The sequence below is a fragment of the Mixophyes fleayi genome, chromosome 6, assembly GCF_038048845.1.
Source record: "Mixophyes fleayi isolate aMixFle1 chromosome 6, aMixFle1.hap1, whole genome shotgun sequence".
Classification (NCBI taxonomy): Eukaryota; Metazoa; Chordata; class Amphibia; order Anura; family Limnodynastidae; genus Mixophyes; species Mixophyes fleayi.
Genome location: NC_134407.1, coordinates 4,172,093 through 4,197,789, shown reverse-complemented (window position 1 = coordinate 4,197,789; position 25,697 = coordinate 4,172,093). Strand labels below are relative to the sequence as shown.

Sequence of the window (25,697 nt, the reverse complement as noted above, 5' to 3'; positions counted from 1 at the left end):
TTTATATGCAATTGCTTGTTATATTATATTTATTTTACAATATATAGGGCCACGGTTTATTGGCAGAATAAAAGCTTTATAATAATATTATTTTGGGTTGTCTTTCACACATGCCGATTGGTTTATATATATTTTTATTATTCCTGGTGTATTGTTATTTGCGCTGGACATTCTTCCTTAAGCAAATGCATGTAATAAATGTTATAGAAGGGTCCCACGCAGATCCCGTTATGGGGGCTACTATAGAAAGAGAAGGGGGCTCAGTTAGACAAATGTAGCTGTTTTAAGAAGCTTAAACCTTCTCATGGTAACTTAGGAACTGTGGAAAAAATCTGGTTACATCTCACTTACTATACTCAGTGCTGTACGAGGGGTAACAGTACACGGACAGACAGCGCCCCCTGCAGGTGTCATCAAACGGCTCATTCAGTCGTCTGAGGAGCTTACAGGTCTACGCATGAAACATGTAAATTAATGTGGACAGGATACCTGGCATTTTAGTTGTAGGTTTTTCTGTAACAAATGTTGAACACTAGGATTAAGTTTCTCAAACCCTGTTGACTGCAAATATAAATATAACATTTGGTAGAGTAACAATTTGGTTTCACAAACTTTCATTTTAGAAAACCTTACACCAGAACTGGTCCCTACAGGTGAATTTTCTTTGTGAATGTGAGAGTCGGCAGCGAGACGAAGCTCTAAATGCAGCATCCAACCACCCCTACATAATAAACAGCCTCTCCGACCGGCAGCGGAGTCCGGTCATTAATGAGAATTAGTTCTTTAGACTACACCAGGCCTGTCCAACCTGCGGCCCTCCAGATGTTGTGAAACTATAAGTCGCTCCTGAACCAAAATTAAAAATGATCACTATGGATGAAGTTAATATATGTTTAATGGGGCAGCACAATGGTTAGCATCGCTGTGCTTAGAGTGATTCTGACCAGGGCGATCTATACAATACATAGTAAAGCTTTACAGAGAACTCGTTGGGTACAAAATATCTAGTACAGCAATGAAAGTATTATATGGAACAATGTAACAGTTTTCCATAATCAGTGAGATTCACCCTCATTCCAGACCAGAAAAAGATCAAAACTAGAGTCAGGTTCATCTGTACATCATTTATTGGAAATTACAACATATACAGAATATATAATCAAAGTCATTCAATTTAATAATTTATACAAGATATCTACAAATCAATATGATACATAAAGTAGTTTATCATGTACAGAACAGAAAATTCAGTTTATTAAACTTCATTCATTGGTACAAAGTTGTTAATGGAGTGCTACAGTTCTGTTATTAACAACATTATTCTATGTTTGAGATTCTATAACTGGTGTATTAGTTTGTGGCTTTAATAGGACAAAAGTGATGTATTCACTATTCTGTGGGACAGACAAGTAATATAACCAGTGGATTTGAGTTTCAGACAGCAGATTAGCTGATGAGCCCCATATGAAGACTAGTTAGCACCAATATTATGACACAAAGGACATAAAGGTATAAGACGGTAATAATGTATATAAAGTCTGGTCACCCTCCGTCTTAGGACATAATCGCAGTCACAGACACAGACAAATATTACTAATTTGCAAATTTCAAAATGCCCGACAGGGAGTGGAGGAGAAAGTTATGATTTAAAAGATAGCAGCGTCCATCTGATGCCAAATATCAGTGTAAATCCCGTATTATTCACGGCTCTATGTAGGACAGGTTGGAATTCAGGGTTTCCGAACACTACAATTCTGTTTGGGAGATTGCTGTATGTGACTTAACGTGGACCCCTCACATAGGCGGAGCGGAGGCAGCCATTTTGTGGGAGGAGGTAATATTTATACCAATGTAACAACTACTGCCTCATGAATATTCATAAAGCACCTCAATGATGTCACTGGTTCCTAGCAAACCGATAGGCTGCCTACTGGTTCCGCCCACAAGATGGCTGCCTCCACTCTGTGTAGGCGTCAGCTCTACTTTAATGATATATCCAGTATTATAGACATAAGCGGTGGCTGCTCTCTGAGCCCTGGTCTGGATATGATACTTCTAGTCAGTTATATAATCCCACATAAATTAAATACAATCATTTTATGTAAAGTAAATATAATCACTTTGGCCTCAAGCATATGAATGTTTCAAATTTACGCAAACTTAGGAACGTTCTGCGCAGACTTCCGTTACACGAGCCTTCGCTGTACGCAGATTATCCAGACATTATTCTGAATATACAATGGACACACGCCATACTTAAAAAATAAATCTTTAATATACAATTTTATACATAATTACGTTAAAAAGATTTGTTTTTTCCCCTCAGAACAATAAATCAGGACACACCATAACATTATACAGAAGGGAAAGGATTATAATAACGTCCTGAAATCACACTGAGATATTACCAGTGTAAAGGTCTTTGAATCGGTGTCACAATTACACATGTGAATAGGTGGAGACGTCCGACAACTACTGAGGGTAACTATGGCCCCTTCTTATCTAATGCGGATCATTAACGGACCCCTCCCCTAATTTCCTACATACGGATATCGCACAAACTTGGCAAGACCACAAATCATTTCTAAACACCGGAATATTTCTGGGAGAAAGACGCGGACTCCTCAGAACCAGAGAGGGTTTTTCTCTCATCGACTGTGAAATAAACAGAAGTGATAACAAAGGAGGCTCCGGAGAGAGATCACTGATGAGCAGCCGGAGAGGAAGGGAAGACGTTGCTTTGAACCTGCGCCAGCTTACGGCGCAGGCTGAGAATACAGACAACACCTGGAACGGTATTAGAGGAAGGATAAAATGGCCTCCGGACAGCCGGTAAATGTGTAGCGCTTTGGCAGATATGTGGGCGAGCGCTGGGCATTGCATGCCAGGAGAGGAGTGCACCTGGGTGGATCTCTCAGTGTTATCACGGGTATCATACCTGCATTTATCTGGATTTGGGAATCGTGTGAGGCAGCGAGAAGCGCTGTGTTTGTGTCCCGTTATATAACAGAGCGCACCCCGGGGTCCCGCACTAGAATATAAAATATAATTATTTAACGCGGAGTGTAAAATAAATGCTACACAGCAGTAAAGTGCGCAGCGTCAGCGGAGGCCGCCATCTTGTCAGACAACTCACGAGAACGCAGCCCATCTATTCGCTAGGAAGTAATAATGCGGGTATCACTGAGGTAGACAGGCTGCACGCTCATAGATGCTGGATAACGCCACAAAATGGCTGCCGCGCTGTGCATAGTGACGGGTGCGCGCTACTTGAAGAAACCCACCATGGAGTGTATGGGCAGAAAAACATGGAGTCCAGCTCATAGAAGCAAATTACAGAAAAGACTACAACAACTACTTAAATACGGTCAGAAACAGAGAAACACACTGGAATAATCCTCATTTTCTATAAGCCGATCTTTAGCACAACACAATCAGTGACACCAAAATTCTGTCATCCTGCAAATCCTTGTGAGACATGCAGCCATTTCATCACATAAAGGGGAAGAAACGGGGCACAAGATGGCCGCCACACACATGCAAATACAAGATGGCCGCCACACACATGCAAATACAAGATGGCCGCTATACACATGCAAACAGGACATGGTGCACATTGAGATTGCAGATATGTTGGTGAAATCACTTGGCATCAGGGAGGTATGAGGCATCGAGTCCCTTCTTCAGGACCTTCCACCTCATGAGCTGCGGTGCCTCGTACCTCCCTGATTAAACACACTACTATGGGAGTCTTTACATGGCGTTGCTGTGCTCCAGACCTGCCACACACTCAGGGTATAATGATGAATGTAAGTACAGTACACAGCTGATTATAAGTATCTGTAACCACCCAATAATGTAATATCACTAACTGATTCCATTCCATATACTGTAATAAAGACCTCACAATAAAATAGTATTCAGATCTCACATTCATGGCTCCAGTCCCCCCTTAGCTGTAATTCGGGCACCCAACGAGCCGTCAGTAATGGGGGGGCTGTTGGTGAATTCTGTGCGCTCACTATTACCAGGCCGTGCGCTCTGCAGATAAACACACAACGTAATCACCCAGTGAGTGAGAAGCAGCCGGGATCTGATAATCCTCTGGTCTATCTGCAGATATCAGCCGTACACAGACACACGTACACTAATCTCCAGCAGAAACACAACCAGTCATTAACAAAACCTCCACCCCTAGTGTGAAACCACTCAGACTCCCGGAGATACGGGTGCCTGTGGGTCACTACCTCACAGAAGGAGAAGTATTACATAGACAACCCCCCCCCAATAACACTGACAAATCTTTATACCATCTGGTTCTTCAGTCTGGGGTTACATGTCTTTATTCTCTTCATTAGGCACAATGTATTTCTTTCCAGCCACAGCAGGCTGGGACTTTTAGTTCCACAACCGCTGAAGTGCCCCGCGCTGCCTTAGTGTGTACTAAATAATGGTATAATTATCTGTAAATACCCCTTTTGTCTTATAGTATTTCACATAAAGGCAACGACAGATAATCTCCCACCAAGTACAAGATTTCCTTCTCAGGTCAGTTATACAGCCACACGTGGTTCTAATCATCAATGGAACCCCCCTTTCATCTACTCTCAATGTGAAGGACTACTGCTCAACAAGCAACAGGTTGTGCTGGTCACATAAGCAGCAACATGGCTGGTGATACTGGGCAACTGGCCCAATGTTGGCGCACGCCAAGATTAACGCAATGCCCAATATGGATCCTATAGATAGAGGGGTTCAGCCTGATGGCAAATCTGGTCCTGTCACGCTGTCTGTGTGCGCCATCATCTACCAGCTGCGCCCTCAGGGCCGGTCATGCAGGACCTAATTCGGCCGCTCTGTCCCACCTCTGATCGGCTACTGTGCCCAGTTTGGCCATGTTAGGAATATTAGGAAGCTAGCTAGAAAAGGACTGGCGCGTATAGCGCTCAAACGCTATCATGAGGACGGAACGCAGTGTCGGGGGAACGCTCCTCCCATCAACAGTGTGTTTGAGCGCAGTGAACGCACAGGAGACATCACTCTCTGTGCTCCAACAGCAGATGAATTATAACAACGTATAATCTTTTTGATTGGATGGGAACAGGACACTGCGATATCTCTGGAATAAAGTGTCCTAATACATATTCAATGCTAACATCCAGATCTAAGACAGTATCTCACAGAGTCTTCTCTAGGACTTCAATTAACCGCAAGGTGCCATGGGAGTCTTGTGCAACGTGCTCCTACCTGCAATTACTGTTAATAAGATACTGAAATGATCAGTTACATTTACACGCACCTCTATGAGCAGAAAGAAGAGGAGATTACAGACCCGACATCGCACTGTAAGAACTGGTAGTCTTGTCTGGCGCAATTAGGGGTCAACTCAATTCTATGCCAAGTGCCTACAAGGTGCCATTAACTCGCCACAGTCACTAATCTGCCCCAGGATACTGGCTGATTACTGGTTGTGTTAATTGCTGTTATTAACGACACTTTATAAAAGTAACATTTACAACACATACTACAAGGAATCCAATCATCATACAGCAACATTGAGCGCACAGGAGAGTACTCGGTATCAACGGATAATTGCACTTTTTAAACCAAAACAGCGAGCTAGAAACTTCTCTTAAAAATAGTAATAAATACATAAAAATGTTGATACATAAATTGGTTTCCTGCCCAAGGTACAACAGGAAGATGCTCTAATAAACATTGGTTAAATGAACGTGAGTGATGGGTTACACCAGGACTGGTTTTTCCAAGGATCACGAGAATCAAAGGATTCCCAAGTAATAAATTAAGCCCCCAGACCAGGCGCTATCTGAGAATCTTCCAATTTCTCAGGCTCTTTAATCAAATCAACACAGATGATACAATAATAAAAATCCTTTGAAGCTCGAGAGGTTTTTAGACCAATTCTCTAATAATGAATTAAATAAAATGGAGCCTGCAAATCTCCCCCGCCAGACGTGTTTTTCCGTAATGTAGACCAGGGCTAGGAGATGGGTGGTCTCTCACGTACCAATGTGCATCTGTCCAAATAGATTATACACCGTGGCCTAAAACCAACTTCCCCCATTAATAGCTCCAGCACAACAGGACATCTAATTAGACCTAATTTAGGCTGGAAACGTCTGGGAATAGTGCAGAGGTTCGGTGCTCGGGGATGTGTAAATACATGTGTGTAGGGTATAGCGTTATACTAGCCCCCCCAACATCCCTAAGGGGAGGGGCAATGGAGTCAGGTCATCGTCCCACCGCTAGTGCAAGCGCTATTTACACACCGCACGTCAAACAGGCCTTTAACATGAGCCTTCATAACGCAAGTGGAAAACTACCCTTAGATGATTTTTACTATTCCTTTACTTTAAGGCAATTTGTCCAACCTCAAGTTGTAAAGCGACTTATAATGTGCGATTATTTCCCTTTAACTCTCTCCAGCTCCCACAAAGTCCGCGATATTTAGCTGTAAATGTGAATTCACTGAAGCACTCCGGATGGGGTAAATAAATTAATTTAGGACCCTTCAGATGGAGTCTACGGAGACCCGCACCCGTCACAAACAGCAGATTACAACAGATATTCACAGTGAAGCAATTAATGCACATGGGAAAAAGAAATAAAAGGCAACTTATAAATAAAAATCTTCATATTAAAATCAAGGATCTGATGGATTAACCTGTTAGTTCCTGTATAGATCACCTTTGATCAGCAAGACAGAAAGAGTGTATAAGCCAATTCATTCAGTGCAGCGAGATAGTATATAATTTAATGCATGAAACTACGGCTCTCCGGATTGCTGGGGGTTGTAGTTCTTGTCTAGTGATGGGAGAGAGGATGACAGAATACGATAAAACAGATGAACCTCAGCGACGTCACTAGGGATCCCTCTCATCGGTTCGTCTCGTATTTAGTGCAATAACTTGTAATAGAACGTATCTTACAATTGGGTACAGGGTGTCCGGGCACATTCCTGATTTCAGGAACAAATGTGGAGTCAAGTGTTTTAAGGGAAAGTGCTGCGTTATTCTTTATGATCAGCGTTTGTGCGCCGTTAGGAATACGTGCCGGGCGGCAAGCGACATTCCGGTTTAGTCAGTCGGTCAATCTCCGTCCCGAGCGTCTGCAGATTTTCCTGTAGAGCAAAGAGATTTGACCTCGTCACGTATCATGTAAATAAAGGGACAGCTGGAAAATCAGACATCAATGTTATCATCTGTATAATTACCTGGATCTGGTAAGTGTATTATTTGAATTAATTTAGGTATTTCAATGACAAACTCTGCCAGTGATAGGAAGAAACAGGAGACTGCAAAATCTATTTGAACAAATTACGCTGATTTTACATACAACACGGAGGGCCGAGATCAGAATCTGATCATTAAAGGACCAACCAGGTACTTTGTCTAAATGACCTCACTGCAGTACATACAAGGATTACCGATCCCTATATGAAGGACCGTTTAACTACAATGACAGCTTGGAGATTGGAATAAAGCGGCAACTAAGCTGGCTATAGTCATACCTCCCAACTTTTAGATGTCCCTAATCAGACCAACACGCTCGAGTAGAAGATGTAGCCGTGCTCCATGGGGGAGTGGCACATTGGGGTGTTCCACAGGACCGCGGGGGTGGGGCCAGGATTTCCTAAGAGCGGGGAGACTCCCGGCTCCTCCCCTAAATCTACTCCTTCGAAGCCGTTCACCTATCGCTGGTACATGTGGCATTGAAGCAGCACCAGTGGGGCACCCCTCCCAGCTGTCCTAGAGCAAATGACTCCTAAATAAGGACAGTTGGGAGGGATGCCATAACTGCGGAGTGCTCCACGGCTACCTAGGTATTACTTCTCCCCCCCCACCCCGATTCCTGTATGGGGGTGCGGTAGCACATGGACAGACATTCCCCAATAAAAGCTGAGCGCATTATTGTAACCGTTACTGAAGTAGATTCTCACCTTGAGCGTTATATTTTTCAGCAGAGTGTCTTCCAGAACCTCCTGCAGCTTCCGATTAATCGTCAACGACAGGTCAAGCGTCAGAGCACTGTCCGCCGGGTGAGACGTATACAGGGACGCCATAATCCCACCACGTTTGCTCAAATGAGCTTTGTTGAAGTCCGAGGCTTCAGATGAAAGAGTCCCGGCCTCCTCACGTAACACATAACTCTGTATAATTCTGCAAGAACAACAGCGGTAAGTAGAAAGCGGGACAGCGGCGGCAGCGGGCAGCTCAGTACACACCGGAGGAAGCGCCATTTTCTCTCATTCATGAAGTCTCTGCTGCTCTATTAACACACCCACCGCGCCGTGTCCTAACAGCGTTTAACAACGGCTCTTTTCTCTTAAACAAGACCCTGGGGCAGATTCCATTTGGGCGCAAGGTGCCGCACTGCGTCTCTGGAACACTCGACACATTGCGTCCACATTTTTACTCAAATCTCCTCCTTCATTACCGTATTCATCGAGGCGATATCCAGCGGCACCTCGCGGCCATCTGAACCTGCCCCTCTGTCTTCAGCTTCATTCTTTCCTTCCCATATATAATTATTGATTGCATTCTCTCTCCTATCAAACAACAGCTATTCCAGCTTTGCTATTAAGAGATTCCTCATAATGTATCATTCAGGTCTCATCACTGGTTCAGGATCATGTTAAAGTCAATCAAAGGCTTATTTCATAAGATAAAGTTTATTTATAAATCAGGTTACAGCAGACAGGATTAGTAGAAGCATAGCAAGTCCCTGCCCCACAGAGCTTACAATCTGTTCTTCGGTATTAGTAAAACAAAAAGTTTGCAGCAAAGCTGTAGAATGACGCCTTCGTGGGGGTGTTTGCGTCACATGTTAACGTTTAATACTTGTGCTGCCGAGACAACCGACTGCTCCACAAAATAAATACAATTCTTTTATCCGACAGTGCAGGTTGGAGGCAGCTGAAGTGTGTTCACGAGAAAGTAACCCAGCAAATCACTAGGAACCTAGTCTCACGAATATTAGTCACAAATGATGTCACTAGTTCCCAGTAAGCTGATGAGTTACATTGTCGTGAAGACTAAGTGACAAATGGTCCATAAACATAATATGGAAACAAATATAAATCGGTGTTCTCTAAATCCGCCAACTTATCAGCCTGAGCACTAAGCGTAAAATATTACCGTAGGGTCCCGCGACCACGTGCACGCCTGAACGCCACGGTGACTTAATACCCGGCTTATGTTACAGCAGGGGGTATATAAACAAAACATATATTATTCCTTGTAAGAGACACATTGTAATTTGGAATAGATGATATGTGATGAGTTGATCCTCACACCCTGGGGTACTTTACTGACCGATAACCGTTACGGAACACTTCACAATCAGTCATGTGACACAAGTGACATCACTACACTCCAAACATAAGCATCCCTTCACTAACATATAGACTGATACAATCTTTATGGTGGTGGGCGAGGGGGATACAGGTGCCCAGAATGACCCTCTAGACTAGAAAATATAAAGAAAGACTTTAGCAGAGCCATTTGTTGGTGTTACAAAGTGATAAGCTGGTAAATGTCCACAAGGTCCTGGATTATTCAAATAAACGGTGTCTTATCTAAACAAACAAGTAATTAAATGATAAACCAGAAATAGTGCTATCGGGTTTATTACACTTTATATAATAATCGCAGGACATGGTGAATCAGCAGTTATCATCTCCGGCTGTTTTACACCTTCCTGACAGACTGACACTATTTATGATAATTCTTTTATTTTGATGGTCTAGAACCCCAAGAAATCAGACTAGTACAACTCTTCACTGCTGCATAAAGATGGAAGAATCACTCAAATAGTAAAACAAATGGGGATTAGCTCGTTACAAAACACTGAACCCTGCAGCACATTGGTGCAATTCCAGATCAGACATCCGCCAGCTTAATCTGTCGGGTGCAAATATGTCAGGAGACTGGAAACCATCATTTCCTAGTGAAGCAGACGGTAAATGCTCACGGATCACAGAATACTTTGCAGAATATCAGCTGCGGTTTGTATTGTTAGTGCTGGAATTTATATGTTATTTGCGTTTGTTTTAAGTCTGGAAGGATTATATATAGATCTATATTTGTGACTTCTGCCTGAGGGTCCATGATCCGTCTATAGACTCTAAGGTGGAGCCGAGCCTCTACCTAGCCTGGCATTCTGGGACTTGTAGTTCCACAATAGGCTGACAACTGGAGTCTCTCTAACCAACATCACTTGTAGGGACTGAGCTTAATACAACAGGTTTGGAAGACGGTGGAATCTTTGCTGAAGCAGAGGCTTCTGGGAAATGGGCCCGATACAGTCTCACCACAAACATTACACAAGTCACAAACCAGGAGACAACTTGACAATTATTACCGATCCATGCACATTATACAGGTGGGGCGATCGATTCAAAAAGTTAATACAATTGTTATGCACGGTGTCAGGAAGGAATTTTTTCAATCTCAAAAACTAGGTAACGATAACACGAGATAATGTGACTTCAGCTGTTTCTCAAATCTCTCAGCAACGCGCATGACAAGACAGAGATCCAATTCACAAAGCTTTGTCCCCTGGAGGGCTCGCTGTCCGTACCGGGCCCCCCCTTATATCTGTGGACGGCTTGTTACTTTCTCTCAATCATCTCTTCACATTGGGCAATTCCAGGAAAACTATAACCACTAATACCCCAGCATGGGGCAGGATACTTGCAGTATAAGAAATATTACAAACTAGCCGAACGCCCGACCAGTGACCCAGTCCTATATATATATTATATCATCATTTCATATTCACCTATTACGCTACTATTAATGCTGCATCACATGGTGTATCGCACCCCAACACTGCCCATAAAACCACCACATCCAGACGTCACCAATCTATGCCAGATTTGGGTGTGATTGCAGCAGATACAGGATTATCTACCATCTCCCTGCAGCCCCTGTGGATTAATTACTACACATCCGTTACTGGACTTCCTGGGGCCACAGCGACTATACAGATGACTACATGATACAGACAAATGAAAGGGATATCGTAAATGTAATATAAGTGACACAAATTGATAAGGAAAGCAGTACCCTGCCTGCACTTATAAGAACTGTGTTATATACAGAAACAATTGCATAGGATAAACTTATATAATTTTAAATAATCAGATATTAAAATAAATAATTATTGGTGATAAATTATAAACAAAGATAACTGTAAATAAATGATTAGTAAAGGTGAAGAGAGGACTGGATATTGCTGGGTAGAAGTATAAAAATTCTAAATATACTAAAATGTTATATCAGATGTAATGTTGGAAGACAATAAGCTGAAACAGCAAAGCTGAAAAACTAAATTATAATAATAAGAAATAAATAGTGATCTTAAACACGATAAAACTCTACTTTTTTTCTAGCTCAATATTCTGATTTAATTTCTATAAATCTACTAATAATTGGATTTTATTTGAAATATCCCTTGTTAGTTATTAAGTAGTGTGAATTATATGAAAGTAACAAATCCTAAGTTTGAAGAAACACTTAAACCCAGTGTATGTACCGATTATCCCGCGTCAGTGGGCGCAGTGTATGTATTGGTGGAATCACATGTACATACTACATATAAAACAAAGCTGTGAAACAAACAAAATACCAGACACAACAAATACCTCCAGTACATGGATCATTTCATCGCAGAATTTAAAAAAGGTTGAAAAATATATCTAAATTTATTTTTTTTGTTTACGGTTTCTTTTGTTGTTGATGAAACAAGACAGTGAGATGGAGCAGACATAAAACGAACAGGACAAGACCCAAAGGCAACTGGTGGGGAAAAGCCAGGCGGATCCCGGTGATGTTAGTATAGTCAATTATTACAGATCAAGAGCTGAATGACTATAAATTAATATGCGCAGAGCAGAGATGTCCACTAGGGGGCGCCGGCTGAGAACATGCGGTTAGTGTTTGTACAGAGGGGATAGAAGCACAGAGAGACATCTTCCTATCTGAACTCTAGGGGGCAGTGTCATACATACTTTGTTTTTTTCCTAATTTCCTCCACCAGTTGCTTAATGTGGTCCTCCATGAACTCTATTTTTTCATTTTTCCGGGCGTGCGCTTTCTGGAGACGAACTATTCGCTCGACCAGGACGGATTTGTCCACTTCAGGGAAACTGTCCACCACCCCGGGGGTCCCCAGGCTCTCCGGAGACCGGTCCTCGTTGCCATTTCGCGCATTGAGAGATCCTGTATGGAGAACGCACATGTGAATCACACACTCCTCACTCCTTCAGAAACACGTTACATACAGACAGGAGAAATAAAGATCAATATAATAAATTAAACTGAAACTGCGTTATAGCACAGGTGCAAAATCATTAGGTTACTATATTATACATATACTAACACAGGGAATAAATAGAATTCTATTTATTTCCATCTATCTATTACAGTGTCTCTGCAGAGTTTACAGTCCCTACTTTCATGCTGCTAAATTGCAGCTTTTTATAATATGTTACCACTTTATCACAGACTGGAAAGAACGTAATCTCTAAAGAAAGAGTTTACAAGCCATTATAAATGAAACGTCGGTAAATGACAGTTCCTGTAGGAAGATATTGTACGGTCGCTGTGGGAACAATACATCAGGATATATAGAGAGAAACATAAATGTCGCTGCTACCCGGGGGGTTAATGCACTCCGCAGTTATAATGTAACACTCCGTGCATTGTTCTCCGGCTGAAGCACACAATGGTGTCAGCGATGGGGGAGTCGTATTCTATATGTATCTGTTGTGGAATCACTCATATTACCATTAGAGTCCATTAGCATAAAACACAAAGCATCTGACAGGTCCTGTGTGTTACACGTATCAGAGAACAAAGACGCATTGTGAGTTACACAGGAAGCCGCTCCCGCGTGACGCTACAATGACGACATAACCTGCCGGCGTCCGGAAGAGAACTGTAACCATCTATGGCTCCCTTACCGCCACCCTGCACTAATTTGGGGGTTTATTCTAGGTCTGCGAAACTCAACATGTCTCATGTATGACATCGGGCGGAGAGAGCTTGTGAAGCAGGAGTATAATTCTGCACAGGTCCCCAACATTGAAGAAATATGGCTGACAACGCACTATAACCACCAGGCCCCAGCCTGTAGATAGGTTGCTTACTACAATGTGACCACTACAAACAGGCAGTTGTGGTTGTCGATGCCCCTCCCACTATACATGCATCACGAGTTAATGATATTACAATAGCCGGGCATATGATGCCTCTGTGTCTTATGTGTGACGCTATGGAGGGACAACGAAAACTTTTCCTGTCTATCTGACAACCAGCGGTCTAGGGACAGCGAGGGGACAGCACAGAGGCAGATATGATAGGTACACTCGTCATACTACAAGTAACATTATATTATAATGCTGACTGTACTGTAAGAGACCCTTAAAGAAGAGTCTGTATTAGGCAGGGGTGAAACAGAAACTGAGAACTCCCCTTTCTTACCGGAGGAACTGGACCGGCTCCCGATACTGCCGACTTCTTTCTCATAGTTCCCATTCTCCATCTGTTCCATTTTCTTCCGTGCTGCAAAATGAGAATAAAACAGAAAGAAATCAAACACTTTGTGAGCAATTTAGCTTTTTATAACAAGTTGGAATAGTTTACTCTGTTTCATAAACACTATGAAGCCAGTAACACCGGTATAGAACAGATCAGGAAAGTCCAGTGCGGAACATGGGCAGAAGTATGTGGACACCCGATCACCTCATTCCTATACCATGGACATTAATATGGAGCTGGTCCCCCCTTTGCTGCTCCCACTCTTCTGGGAAGGTGTCCACTAGATTTTGGAACATCTATGCTGGATACGCATCCATTCAGTCACAGGAGCATTAATGAGGTTGGGCACTGATGATGAGCGACAAGGCCTTGGCTTGTTCCTATTCATCCCAAAGGTGTATGATGGGGGTGAGGTCAGGGATCCGTGTGGCTCAGTCTCGTTCTTCCAAAGCAAACTCAGTAACCCATTTCTTGTTGGACCTGGCTTTGTGCACGGGGCAGTGTCATACTGATACAGGAAAGGGCCTTCGCCAAACTGCGGCCACATAGCTAGAAGCGCACGGTGTGCTTTACACCACTATAGATAGATATGATATAGATAGATCCAGAGCCCGGTGTGCTGTACACCACTATAGATAGATATATATAGATAGATCCAGAGCCCGGTGTGCTGTACACCACTATAGATAGATATATATAGATAGATCCAGAGCCCGGTGTGCTGTACACCACTCTAGATAGATATGATATAGATAGATCCAGAGCCCGGTGTGCATTACACCACTATAGATAGATATGATATAGATAGATCCAGAGCCCAGTGGTGGTGTGCTGTACACCACTATAGATAGATAGATAGATATGATATAGATAGATCCAGAGCCCGGTGTGCTGTACACCACTATAGATAGATATGATATAGATAGATCCAGAGCCCAGTGGTGGTGTGCTGTACACCACTATAGATAGATAGATAGATATGATATAGATAGATCCAGAGCCCGGTGTGCTGTACACCATTATAGATAGATAAATCCAGAGCCCAGTGTGCATTACACCACTATAGAAAGATAGATATGATATAGATAGATGCAGAGCCCGGTGTGCTTTACACCATTATAGATAGATAGATCCAGAGCCCGGTGTGCTTTACACCACTATAGATAGATATGATATAGATAGATCCAGAGCCCAGTGGCGGTGTGCTGTACACCACTATAGATAGATAGATCCAGAGCCCGGTGTGCTTTACACCACTCCAGGTGAATTCTGGCATTGTACATGGTGATCTGAGGCATGAATGCAGCTACTCGGCCATGGAAACCCGATCTATGAAGCTCCTGACTAACAGTTCTTGTGCCGACATTGCTCCAGAGGCGGCAGTAAGTGTAGCAACTTATGTCAGACGAGTTTCACACACTACGCGCTTCAGTGCTCAGCGGTCGCGTTCTGCCACCTTGTGCAACCTATCACTTCGCGGCTGAGCTGTTGTTTCCTAGATGTTATCACTCCACAATAACAGCACTTACAGTAGCGGGCAGCTCCAACAGGGCAGAGACTTCACAAACTGACTTGTTGGAGAGCTGGCATCCTATGGCAGTGCCACTGACCTAGGACAGCTGAATGTTACTAATGTGCGACTATGGAGATGGCACGGATGTATGCACCTGTTAATGGCTGTGGCTGACATTGGCACACACACTAATTAGAGGGGATCCGCATACTTGTGGCTACGTAGTGTATATTGGCAACCAAATATCACACTTAAAGAAATTAAGATAATATTGATTTATAAACACAATATTTGAAATCAAACATTAAAACAAAACAATATACCACACTACTTGACATAAAAAAATATTTAGTAATATAATAAATCAGCATATAGAAAAGACTATCACAAAGATGAATATCTTGTAATATGATGAAAGTCCCAACTTGAAGATGTCCATCAGGTCAGATAGGACATATCCTTCAATTAAATATGAATAAGCTGGTACAGAGTCCTTACATCATTGTGATATACTCTAACATTCAATAATCTCAGCATATTAGGCCATACTAAAGTGCCGGAGGGATAGAATCCAATAGCAAAGTATTTGTGGTAACAAAGAGCCTGTACAATATTGGCAATGCTGAGGCATAGAAGGATAATGCGTTAGGTCGATCTGAAGCAGACGTTAGAGCAATATACAGCAACAACCAGACTGCACTGTAGTTACCATGACCTGGACTATTTGGACCGAACACTTCCGCATAACAGTGACAGAGAAACGATTCCCGCACAATAAAGATCAAATATGGAAAAGTTTTAGAATCTATTCGTTCCTCACAGCTCCACAACGTAATATTTAATCAGGAGCCGAAAGTCAAAACCGAAATAATAATCTCCAGCGGTATACACATACATAAAAAAATGACTGTTCATAACATTGGTAGTTCAAAAAAGCTTCTTTCATAAACACAAGAACAAGTGTACTTATAGCAGAATAGTATCAGTGTTACCCAACACGTTTCTCCCCCAAACTAGTGTATTCTTATTTCCTTTACCTTGTTGGAGTTGCTTGGTGAGATCCTTCAGATTGACAGCGTGTTTCCTTTTCTGTGTGGTCAGATCATCGTTCAGCTCCTCTATCCGTGTATTTAATGAGGCCACGAGCGCCCGCTGACCGTCTAACTCCGTCTGCAGATACTGAACCTCCTGCTGCCTCTTCGCCCGCTCCACGGATAATCTGTCTTCCTGTAATAACAGAAGCTGTGAGTCTACAGCGAAGATTTCATCCAACCTCTGGCTGGGCAGCACGGTGGCTCAGTGGTTAGCACGTCTGCCTCACAGCGCTGGGGTCATGAGTTCAATTCCCAACCATGGCCTTATCTGTGTGGAGTTTGTATGTTCTCCCTGTGTTTGCATGGGTTTCCTCCGGGTGCTCCGGTTTCCTCCCACACTCCAAAAAACATACTGGTAGGTCAACTGGCTGCTACCAAAAATTGACCCTAGTCTCTCTGTGTGTGTGTGTGTGTGTGTGTGTGTGTGTGTGTGTGTGTGTGTGTGTGTGTGTGTGTATTAGAGAATTTAGACTGTAAGCTCCAATGGGGCAGGGACTGATGTGAGTGAGTTCTCTGTACAGCGCTGCAAAATCAGTGGCGCTATATGAATAAATGGTGATGATGATGAACCTCAGGACATCGGGCAGCATCTATATAGAAGTTGGATACGAAAATGCGGGGGAGGTATCCAAAATCTAAATCCCTACACTGAGCTGTGAATGTTTAGACTGATGTACTGGTGTAGCCCTTCCCTCTTCAAACTTAAATACATTGTGCTGCACTTAATTTGCTTGTGCTCCGATTGGCTACAGGTTACTCTACCCAGTGTGTCATACCTCACCCCAGACTGTAGTTTATGTTAACGCTATAAACTTTTTTTTCCTTGCAATTTGCTTTTCTTATCTATTCTATTTTACCCAATAAACAGAATACAGGAGGGGTTGGGGAGAGGGGTATAAACACGGAGGGTACAGGATAATTTTTATAGAGCCTTGGGTAGAGACAACCCTAAGCACGTCGCTGACCACAGGAGAAAGGATGGTAGGAGTATAGTGCATAAGAGATCCGACAGCTCCTACCAGCTCAGTGTTGGTGTTCCGGAGCTGTTCCAGTTGGCTGCGGAGCTCGCTCTCGCTATACGTCAGTTTGTCCAGCTGAGCCTGTAGAGAGTTGCTCTCAGACTGGATCTGGGCATTCTTACTGGTGAGCTTCTCCGTAAATCCCAGGAGCTCGGACTCCCGCGTCCTGCTGCCTTCTATGTCCCTCTGCAGGTCAGAGATGACGGAGTTCAGACTGCTCGCTTCATCCTGCAAGCTCTGAATTTCTTGTCTGTCTCTGGAGAGAGAGAACAATTTCAGAATTTTATTACAATGCACAGACCTCTGTAAACACCGACCAATAGTCCTAAACATACAAAGGACAGGAGTGTTATGTAATGTGTAAACCAAGGTGTAGTAAATATTATACAGTAAAAGATTCCAACATCTCCTTCTGATGCGCAGAGCTTGCACGCCGCAGACCGCGCAGAGCTTGGACCCCACAGGCCGCATAGAGTCACATGATTATGCTCCAATGTAACTACTCACATGGGTGACCAGATTACATGAGATCTAACAGTTATCGCTTTAGTACTACTATCTTAATGCAGGCTAGGCGCCCCCATGTGACCACATGCATGAACAAGGTTCAGTGTTGTAAATGGAGAGAGTGCATATTTAAGTGGCATTTAGCGGTTAGCAGGGGCCGCAGAGTTTTCTTCCCTCTATACCGATAATTACTAGCACTTCTTATCCTCTTCTCTGGGACACTGAGCAGAGAAAGCACAATTTTATGAACAGAAATACCAGTGTAATAAAAACATCTGACAGCACAAGTGTGACATAAGTACCAATGTCCCCTTACTCTTATTCACCACAAAAATGAGGCTCAACTGAAATGTATTTTAGCAATAGCAGAATATTGACTGTAACTGTTTGGTTTGTGCCTATCCCACACTCGGCACATAAGTCCACAAATGGTTGTCTGGTGCGTTTGCACAGGAACACTTCCCAAAGTGAAACGGGACGTACATCTGTCAATGCTCTAGGATGATCGGTAAGTGTGCACTGTCCCCGCATTTCTCCGGTACTAAATATTCTGATATGAAATAGATCACCCCCCCACCTGTATATAGGATCATGCCACACTTCCGTTATAACATAATATTTTATAACATGTGTCGGGAACATAGAGAACTTACAGTTATTTATAAGGGTTAACCCATCACATAATTGTGGAGAATAAGTCCTAAATCATAACTGGAGTGTAAATACGGTATATTAAATGAATCCATTGATAATTGAGCTACTAAAGTGTAAAATGTTAAGTCAGAGGGTCTGTTGTGTGTTTATTAGGTGGCTCTGCACATCCCGGTGTTAGGAGATAGCAGTGTCATCTGTAGCAGATTCACAGAAAAGTTAGGTCACATAGTAGAATTGGGTAGTAAATCAGGCAACATGCAAATAGTGATAGAAAAAAGTGCCACAGACCACTAACCCCAGGAGGTGTAAAGGTGTCTTTAAAAAGCTGTGACCAGTTACAACAAATTGTCATTATTTGTCTTTTGGGAAAATCAATCCACATTGATAAGCTGTCCATCTTCCTAGCTAATTTCCCCAGGCACAGATTATACAACTCATGTAAGTTATACTCTGAATGTAACCCCTTTTATTTTAAACTGTTTTGCTTGTGTATGTTATGTCAATTGTTTATTACATTTTTTGTTTATATCTGTATGCCCTGTACCTTTGTATATCAAATCTATAAATTTAGTAAGTTGTGTCCTTGATGCTCTAACGAATCCAGTAGCCTGTTAAGAAGAATATAGCTCGACCAAGTTTACCCCTTTGAATGCCAGTGTGTGATTTGTTAATACATTTGACTAACAAGCCTAGTTTGTGCTTGCATTTACATTTGTGTAACAGTCTGGAGGTGTCACGAGTTAACCCTTTGATTGCTGATGTGGGCTTTGCCAACCTGTGGGTAACTAGAAGCCTTGTGTGCCAGTATGGAACAGTATATCGGGGTCCTGTTACCCGTATTCAATAGGTGGTGGCAAACCTGGTGTGTGGGGGTGTGAGAGCGCTGTGTTTGGGGGCGATTCAGTAGGTCTATAACCTGTGTAATAAGTAGAGAGAGACTACGGGCTGGAATTATGTGTGACCTCATACAGCAAACACCCCAAAGTCACGGGAGCTGGGAGCGTGTTCATGACAACATGTATTACCCAGCACAACTTTACATGTAAAAGCAGACGGGGAAAAATCACTTTTCTCACATCTGGGTCCTTTACATCACTAACCTGAGGGCTTACATCATTGGTAAATTACAAACTGGGACAATGAGGTCACCTGAAGATGCCCAGATCATAACTTCCACCCAACACTACCAGATAAAGGAAATGAAGATAAATTATATAGGAAAATATTCAGACTTACCATTTTAGGGCATCAGGGACCTGGATATGTGGGATGATGGGTAATTAGACAGGTTTAGACCTTAATTACCTCAAACCACAGAGAATTATGGGCCAGAGAGACAGTGGACCCCGATCTAGCTTTAATTGGGATATATCAGAAGCTGATCAGGAACGACAACAAATCTGCAACTGTGCATAAAAGTAAAACAAAAACATAATATTCCATGGCCCAAAATATAAACCCAACACCCAATTACAGATATTCAATATCCCTGCAAAAGTTACAGGTTGCAGAACAACATTAGGGGGATATTTTGGTTTGTTTGAATCACTGGAAGATCTAAACTGTTCTCACTACAATGCCAATAAATTAAGAATATGTCTAATTAACGGAAAGTCTGATTTATTACTCCGTAAAACCTCTCCCCCTCTCCTTGGATTTCTATATTATTTATTACTAAACACAAATATACAAGCCAATGGCACTTAAATTCAACTAGTATGTATGTTTACATAAAAGTAGTCCATAAAATAGTTTCTTTGAAAAGCGCTCCCTTATTTGCAGATAGCAGCTCGTTATCTCGTGTGTTCAGCCAGGAATTTAAAATCTAAAAAAGAAAAATTCCTATGGTACATGATTTTCTTTAAATATAAGACCAGAAAAGAAGGCAACACTGCACTAGGAGACGCCTCTTCTTTCTGTTCTCTAGATCTATACAATTGTAATAATTGACTCCATCCAAAACCATTGTAGTGTCCAGAAGCCAAGAAATGACGGGGTCTCCTGCAGTACAATCTTGGCACGGGCCCCCGGTAGCGGAAGGGTTAAACAGTTAGATAGAACGGAGCACCCCCTCCCCCCAGGTACCTCTGATGACGCTCCTCCTGCTGCTCTACCACTTTCACTCTGTCCTGCAGGTTCTGGATCTCTGTCTTCTGCCGGTTAATCAGCTCTTTGTACTTGGACAATTCCTCCTCTGTCCTCAGACGCTCGGCTTCCAGACATTTTACCTGAGTGATAGAGGACACGCTGGTGAGCGACACGTTACAGGCGCTGCGTGTTCTCTGCACACTCCGACTTGGTTTATATGTTCTCAGACTATTACTAGTGTAGGAATGTAGTATCTTAACACGGGCTTAAATTCACCAGATCCATCAGTAAAAGCGATTACTGATCTCAGGTAAGGAATTACTGACCCCTATTTGTCCATTACATGAACATTTGTAAACACGACAACTAAAATCCCCATCACTGGAATCCCCAGGAACTTCGTTCCATATAAAGGCACATTTGACACCACAATCTTCTTGCATCACTCAGACAGGAGCCTCAAATAACTACTCTGTGCTGCTGAGGACCCTGCTCCTTCCACTATATAACTCTCAGTCTGTTGCTTCCTGCTGCCTCCATTCCCCTTCTCACATCATGTCACTGTCCGTGTCACATGCAGCCCTGTCCTCACTAACACATCACTGATCTCCTGATATACTCCGTGCTGCTGGGGACCCTGCTCCTTCCACTATATAACTCTCAGTCTGTGACTTCCTGCTGCCTCCATTCCTCTCCTCACATCATGTCACTGCCCCTGTCACATGCAGCCCTGTCCTCACTGACATCACATGAGAAGACAGGTCACCGTCTCTGACAATAGCATCACTCTCATCTACTGAAATACAATGTGCTCCTGTGAACATTCAATGATCTGATTGGCTAATAAACGGATACAAGGTCACCAGAACATACTTAAATACATCTTACAAATTCAGTGCAACAAAACATGATTTAATTGACGAGATCACAAGTGCTGTGTTTTTGTTTCTTATTGTTTGTTAAACTATCAGGCTGAGGACTTTGGGATACAGGGAATAATAGGAGAGAAGAGAAAGAAAAATAATCATGATTAATTAAACATACACGTTTTTGAGTGTAAGAAACATGTAGAAAATACCTTAACAAACACCAACAAAAAAAAGAAAACAATTTAATAAAATGGGTACTAAAAACACCAACATTTTATTTTAAAAACTACAATCTAAGGAAACAAGGAACAGCACACACCCTACATGGATATTACAAGTCACCCTAGAGTTACACACTGCATAGAAGCACTCGCCCTGCGACACTGTATCATCATCTAACATTGTTATATTTCACAGTAGTGGGTTCATTACACAATATATTTACTATAATTAGTAACATATGTATGACTGGATCACTTTAAATAAATTTATACAATGAGTTATTTATAAGGAAACAGGGCGCTTATTTAGATCATTGTAACTGTACTTATTTTATTATATCATGTGGCATTTTGTATAGGAAATGCATTCATTTCTGAGGTATTGGTTCGTAACGTCTGAGACAGGATGTCATGATTGGATGTGTATAACTTTTCTAAAGAAAGTCCCTCATGTTAATTAGACCTTGTATCCTGCATCTCAGATCCTGTCCGAATAATGCACACAGAAAGTTTTGGGATATAGCAGATTAGTGTAAATTTTGTTAACTTTCCGTTGCAGGTAAATCCATGTTTTGATAAATATATTGCATCCCTATACTAAAAATAATGCAGACTTCTTGGGGCCTGCAAAGAGTTCAGGGGCTGCCTGCTAGGCGGTGTCCAAAACGGAATAAAACAGCACTGGTTTGTATTGAAATGTATCATTATTGTACCATCTATATCTCTGGAAAGATCGCTAGTACCACAGACTGGCGTTTGAATTGTCCTTGTTAGGACTACTTGCGCTAATAAACCATCTTTTGCTTCAAGAACCTGATTTGATGTCTACTAACCTGCTGTAAATTCCTGTAACCTACAGAATAGACCCAAATATAATCCGATTCCAGCTGTTCTGAGGTTTGGACCCAGCTTGCTGGTACCACCGCTCTGCCCGCTACCCAGCAGCTCTGGCCAGTGTGATAGGCCAGGGGGGATCTATACGCAGCAACCCTGATCTGAAGGCAAGAGGTCATGGGTACCAGCCCAGGTGCCCAGCGAGGGGGTACACTAGCAGCGAGTTACCCAGAAGGAACGCGGTTCTGGATCCCGTTAAGGAGTCCAGTTAAGGAGTCTAATGGCAGCATTGTCAGTCCCTCCTAATGCAGTTAGAGGGCGCAATTGGAATAAAGAAAGGTAACGGTGGCACAGTAAGCCCAGCTGGTTCCCAGCAACAACAGAAAGGGTGGCAGAGGCGGTCCATCCTGTCACAATATGATTAACTAGTTCACCTGTTTTTGAGATAACTATATTATAAGCATCGTTACCACAATCATGGTTAGTTTCTAAGTTTTATAAATTTGTGTTCACACAACGGACTAATCAGGAGCTGCACCTGCAAGGTGATGACAAAAAAGCTGCTAGGCAATTTCCTCTGTCTCTCACAGTCTGGGGAGAGACACAGCAAACAGTGACCAGCAAGTCTTGTATTTTTGTATGCGTGTGGGACACAAGGTCCCTCACTTGAGAGAGGGTGTTCCTGTATGTTTAGTTAGTGTCAGACAGGCAAGGATGTTTTTTGTTTTTTGACTGGAAAATAAAATTAGCTGTGGCTAGTGAAACCAAAACAACTGACTGGTGTGATATCCTTGGCTGGTCTGTCTGAAGTGCAGTCGTCTATCACAGAAGACGGTAACCACGGTCCCATTAGCTCACAATATACATAAATAGCACTGTTTATAACATCCACATTAGCATAGAAAGTCACAGACAGAACTCAGCTTTACAAGTGAACACTCATCAGGTGAGCAGTGTAGGACAATGGTGTGAGGTCAGACACTAACAGGTATATGGGCGAAGGAGAGAATTACCTTGGTACGCAGTGTCCGCAGTTCATCCATGCCTTCTGTAAACGTTCTCTTCAGGTCCCCCAGTTCCTTCATTTTAGCTTGATGAACCTCAGGGTCAGATGAAATAAATACGGCTATAATTAGTTACAGAGCAAGCAGCCTTCAGAAGATACATCATCATCTATTTATATAGCGCCACTAATTCCGCAGCGCTGTACAGAGAACTCACTCACATCAGTCCCTGCCCCATTGGAGCTTACAGTCTAAATCCCCTAACATACACACACACACACACACACAGACGGGGACAGATTCGGGTCAATTTAATAGCAGCCAATTAACCTACCAGTATGTTTTTGAAGTGTGGGAGGAAACCGGGTGCTCACCTGGAGGAAACACACGCAAACACGGGGAGAACATACAAACTCCTGAAAAAGGCCATGGTCTGGAATGGAATTCATCACCCCAATGCTGTGAGGCAGAAGTGCTAACCACTGAGCCACTGAATAATACGTGGAAGTCACAGGCAGCACAGTCGCTCCTTGTCGGCTCCACACATGGGGAGCATTCTGCGAAGCAGGGACACCCCACAACCCTTCCACCGGCCCTGCACTGTATAAATAAATGGTTATAACTACCTCTAGATGGTCCGTTTTCTCCTGCTTTTGTTTCTCTAACTCGACCTTGGTGACGCGGAGCTTTGCATCCAGTTCATTAGATTTAATTTCCTCTGACTCCTGGTGAAAGATAAGTCATATCTTATGTGACATTTCATCAACGACTCCGTCCACACCTCTAATCAGCGTCTAGCTCGGTCGTTACATAGTTTCACTACAGAACTCTGCAACGGTACTGAGGTGGGGACTGGAATAGGGGATATTGGGGGAAGTTGAAAAACACAAATCACTACCTACCAAACTGATAAGCAAAAATCAACCCCGGACCCAAATCTGCATGCTATTGGCAGAATGATCAACCAAACAGTAAATTTACTGACCACTAGTAATAAAGCCAGTCAAACGTTCACCAGTCAGTAGGGAAAAAAAAAAAAGTAGGAAAAAAATCCCTGAGCTGCTTCCGCTTTCAGTTCTAGACAAAATTTGGTACAGTTTCAGTAATTACATCTGCCCAATTTTTGGGGCAATCCGGATCATACACAAGCAATTTTTATTCTGCATTTAAATGACTGTGAAAAACTCCTCAATATTTCATAGTATTTTTCACGCTGATTTAAAGGACACAAGATGAAAAGTTTTACACTGTTCTTTGATGTATAAAAACCATCCAGAGCGTTTCATCTCTTGGCAGCAGTTAACATGGCGTGGAGCTGGATCGTCGCTGTAGAGAATAAACACATCCTCATGCAGCACTTCTTGGCTTCAAAGTTTTTCCAACATGGTTCATAAGAGTTCAGCCTTAAAATCCACTTCCATTGACACAAACATGACACCAGCCTGCAAACTACCTATTTGTTTTCATGCTTTACAAACGCAGACATTGGATGTAAAATATAACATTCTGTTACATGGTGCAGCTTTAATACCCATAACATGTCTCTCTCAAACATCTGTTTTAAAATAAATACGAGGATAATGGACCCTGCAGCAATTGTTTCCTTTCTATGATCTTACAATCCGGACCGGACAAGCCGCGGCTCATACAATGTGACTGTGAATGCCTTGTTTCAGCGGTAATTTCCACAGCGCTCACAGAATCTCTTTCCTAACTTGTTAGGTTACACCAGGTACCAGCCATACAGAAGGAGGATACAGGGCAGTGTGGGAGGTGGACAGCGGGTACCAGCCATACAGAAGGAGGATACAGGGCAGTGTGGGAGGTGGACAGCGGGTGCCAGCCATACAGAAGGAGGATACAGGGCAGTGTGGGGGGTGGACAGCGGGTGCCAGCCATACAGAAGGAGGATACGATACAGGGCAGTGTGGGAGGTGGACAGCGGGTGCCAGTCATACAGAAGGAGGATACAGGGCAGTGTGGGAGGTGGATAGCGGGTGCCAGTCATACAGAAGGAGGATACAGGGCAGTGTGGGAGGTGGACAGCGGGTGCCAGCCATACAGAAGGAGGATACAGGGCAGTGTGGGAGGTGGACAGCGGGTGCCAGCCATACAGAAGGAGGATACAGGGCAGTGTGGGAGGTGGACAGCGGGTGCCAGCCATACAGAAGGAGGATACAGGGCAGTGTGGGGGGTGGACAGCGGGTGCCAGCCATACAGAAGGAGGATACAGGGCAGTGTGGGGGGTGGACAGCGGGTGCCAGCCATACAGAAGGAGGATACGATACAGGGCAGTGTGGGAGGTGGACAGCGGGTGCCAGTCATACAG

At 43.0% G+C, this 25,697-nt stretch overlaps 1 protein-coding gene across 1 annotated transcript in view; it reads right to left on the bottom strand.

Moving 5' to 3' along the window:
* Nucleotides 1-1,104: 1,104 nt before the first annotated feature.
* Nucleotides 1,105-25,697, bottom strand: part of CCDC186 (coiled-coil domain containing 186) — a 51,396-nt gene continuing 26,803 nt past the window's right edge. The window contains exons 8-16 of the mRNA XM_075215634.1: nt 23,995-24,093; nt 23,378-23,464; nt 20,438-20,580; nt 17,192-17,447; nt 16,116-16,305; nt 13,509-13,589; nt 12,035-12,245; nt 7,961-8,180; nt 1,105-7,141 (exon numbers count right to left, since the gene is read on the bottom strand). Coding sequence (XP_075071735.1) covers nt 7,061-7,141; nt 7,961-8,180; nt 12,035-12,245; nt 13,509-13,589; nt 16,116-16,305; nt 17,192-17,447; nt 20,438-20,580; nt 23,378-23,464; nt 23,995-24,093 — 1,368 coding nt within the window. The 3' untranslated portion in view covers nt 1,105-7,060. The remainder of the gene's footprint in view (nt 7,142-7,960; nt 8,181-12,034; nt 12,246-13,508; nt 13,590-16,115; nt 16,306-17,191; nt 17,448-20,437; nt 20,581-23,377; nt 23,465-23,994; nt 24,094-25,697) is intronic.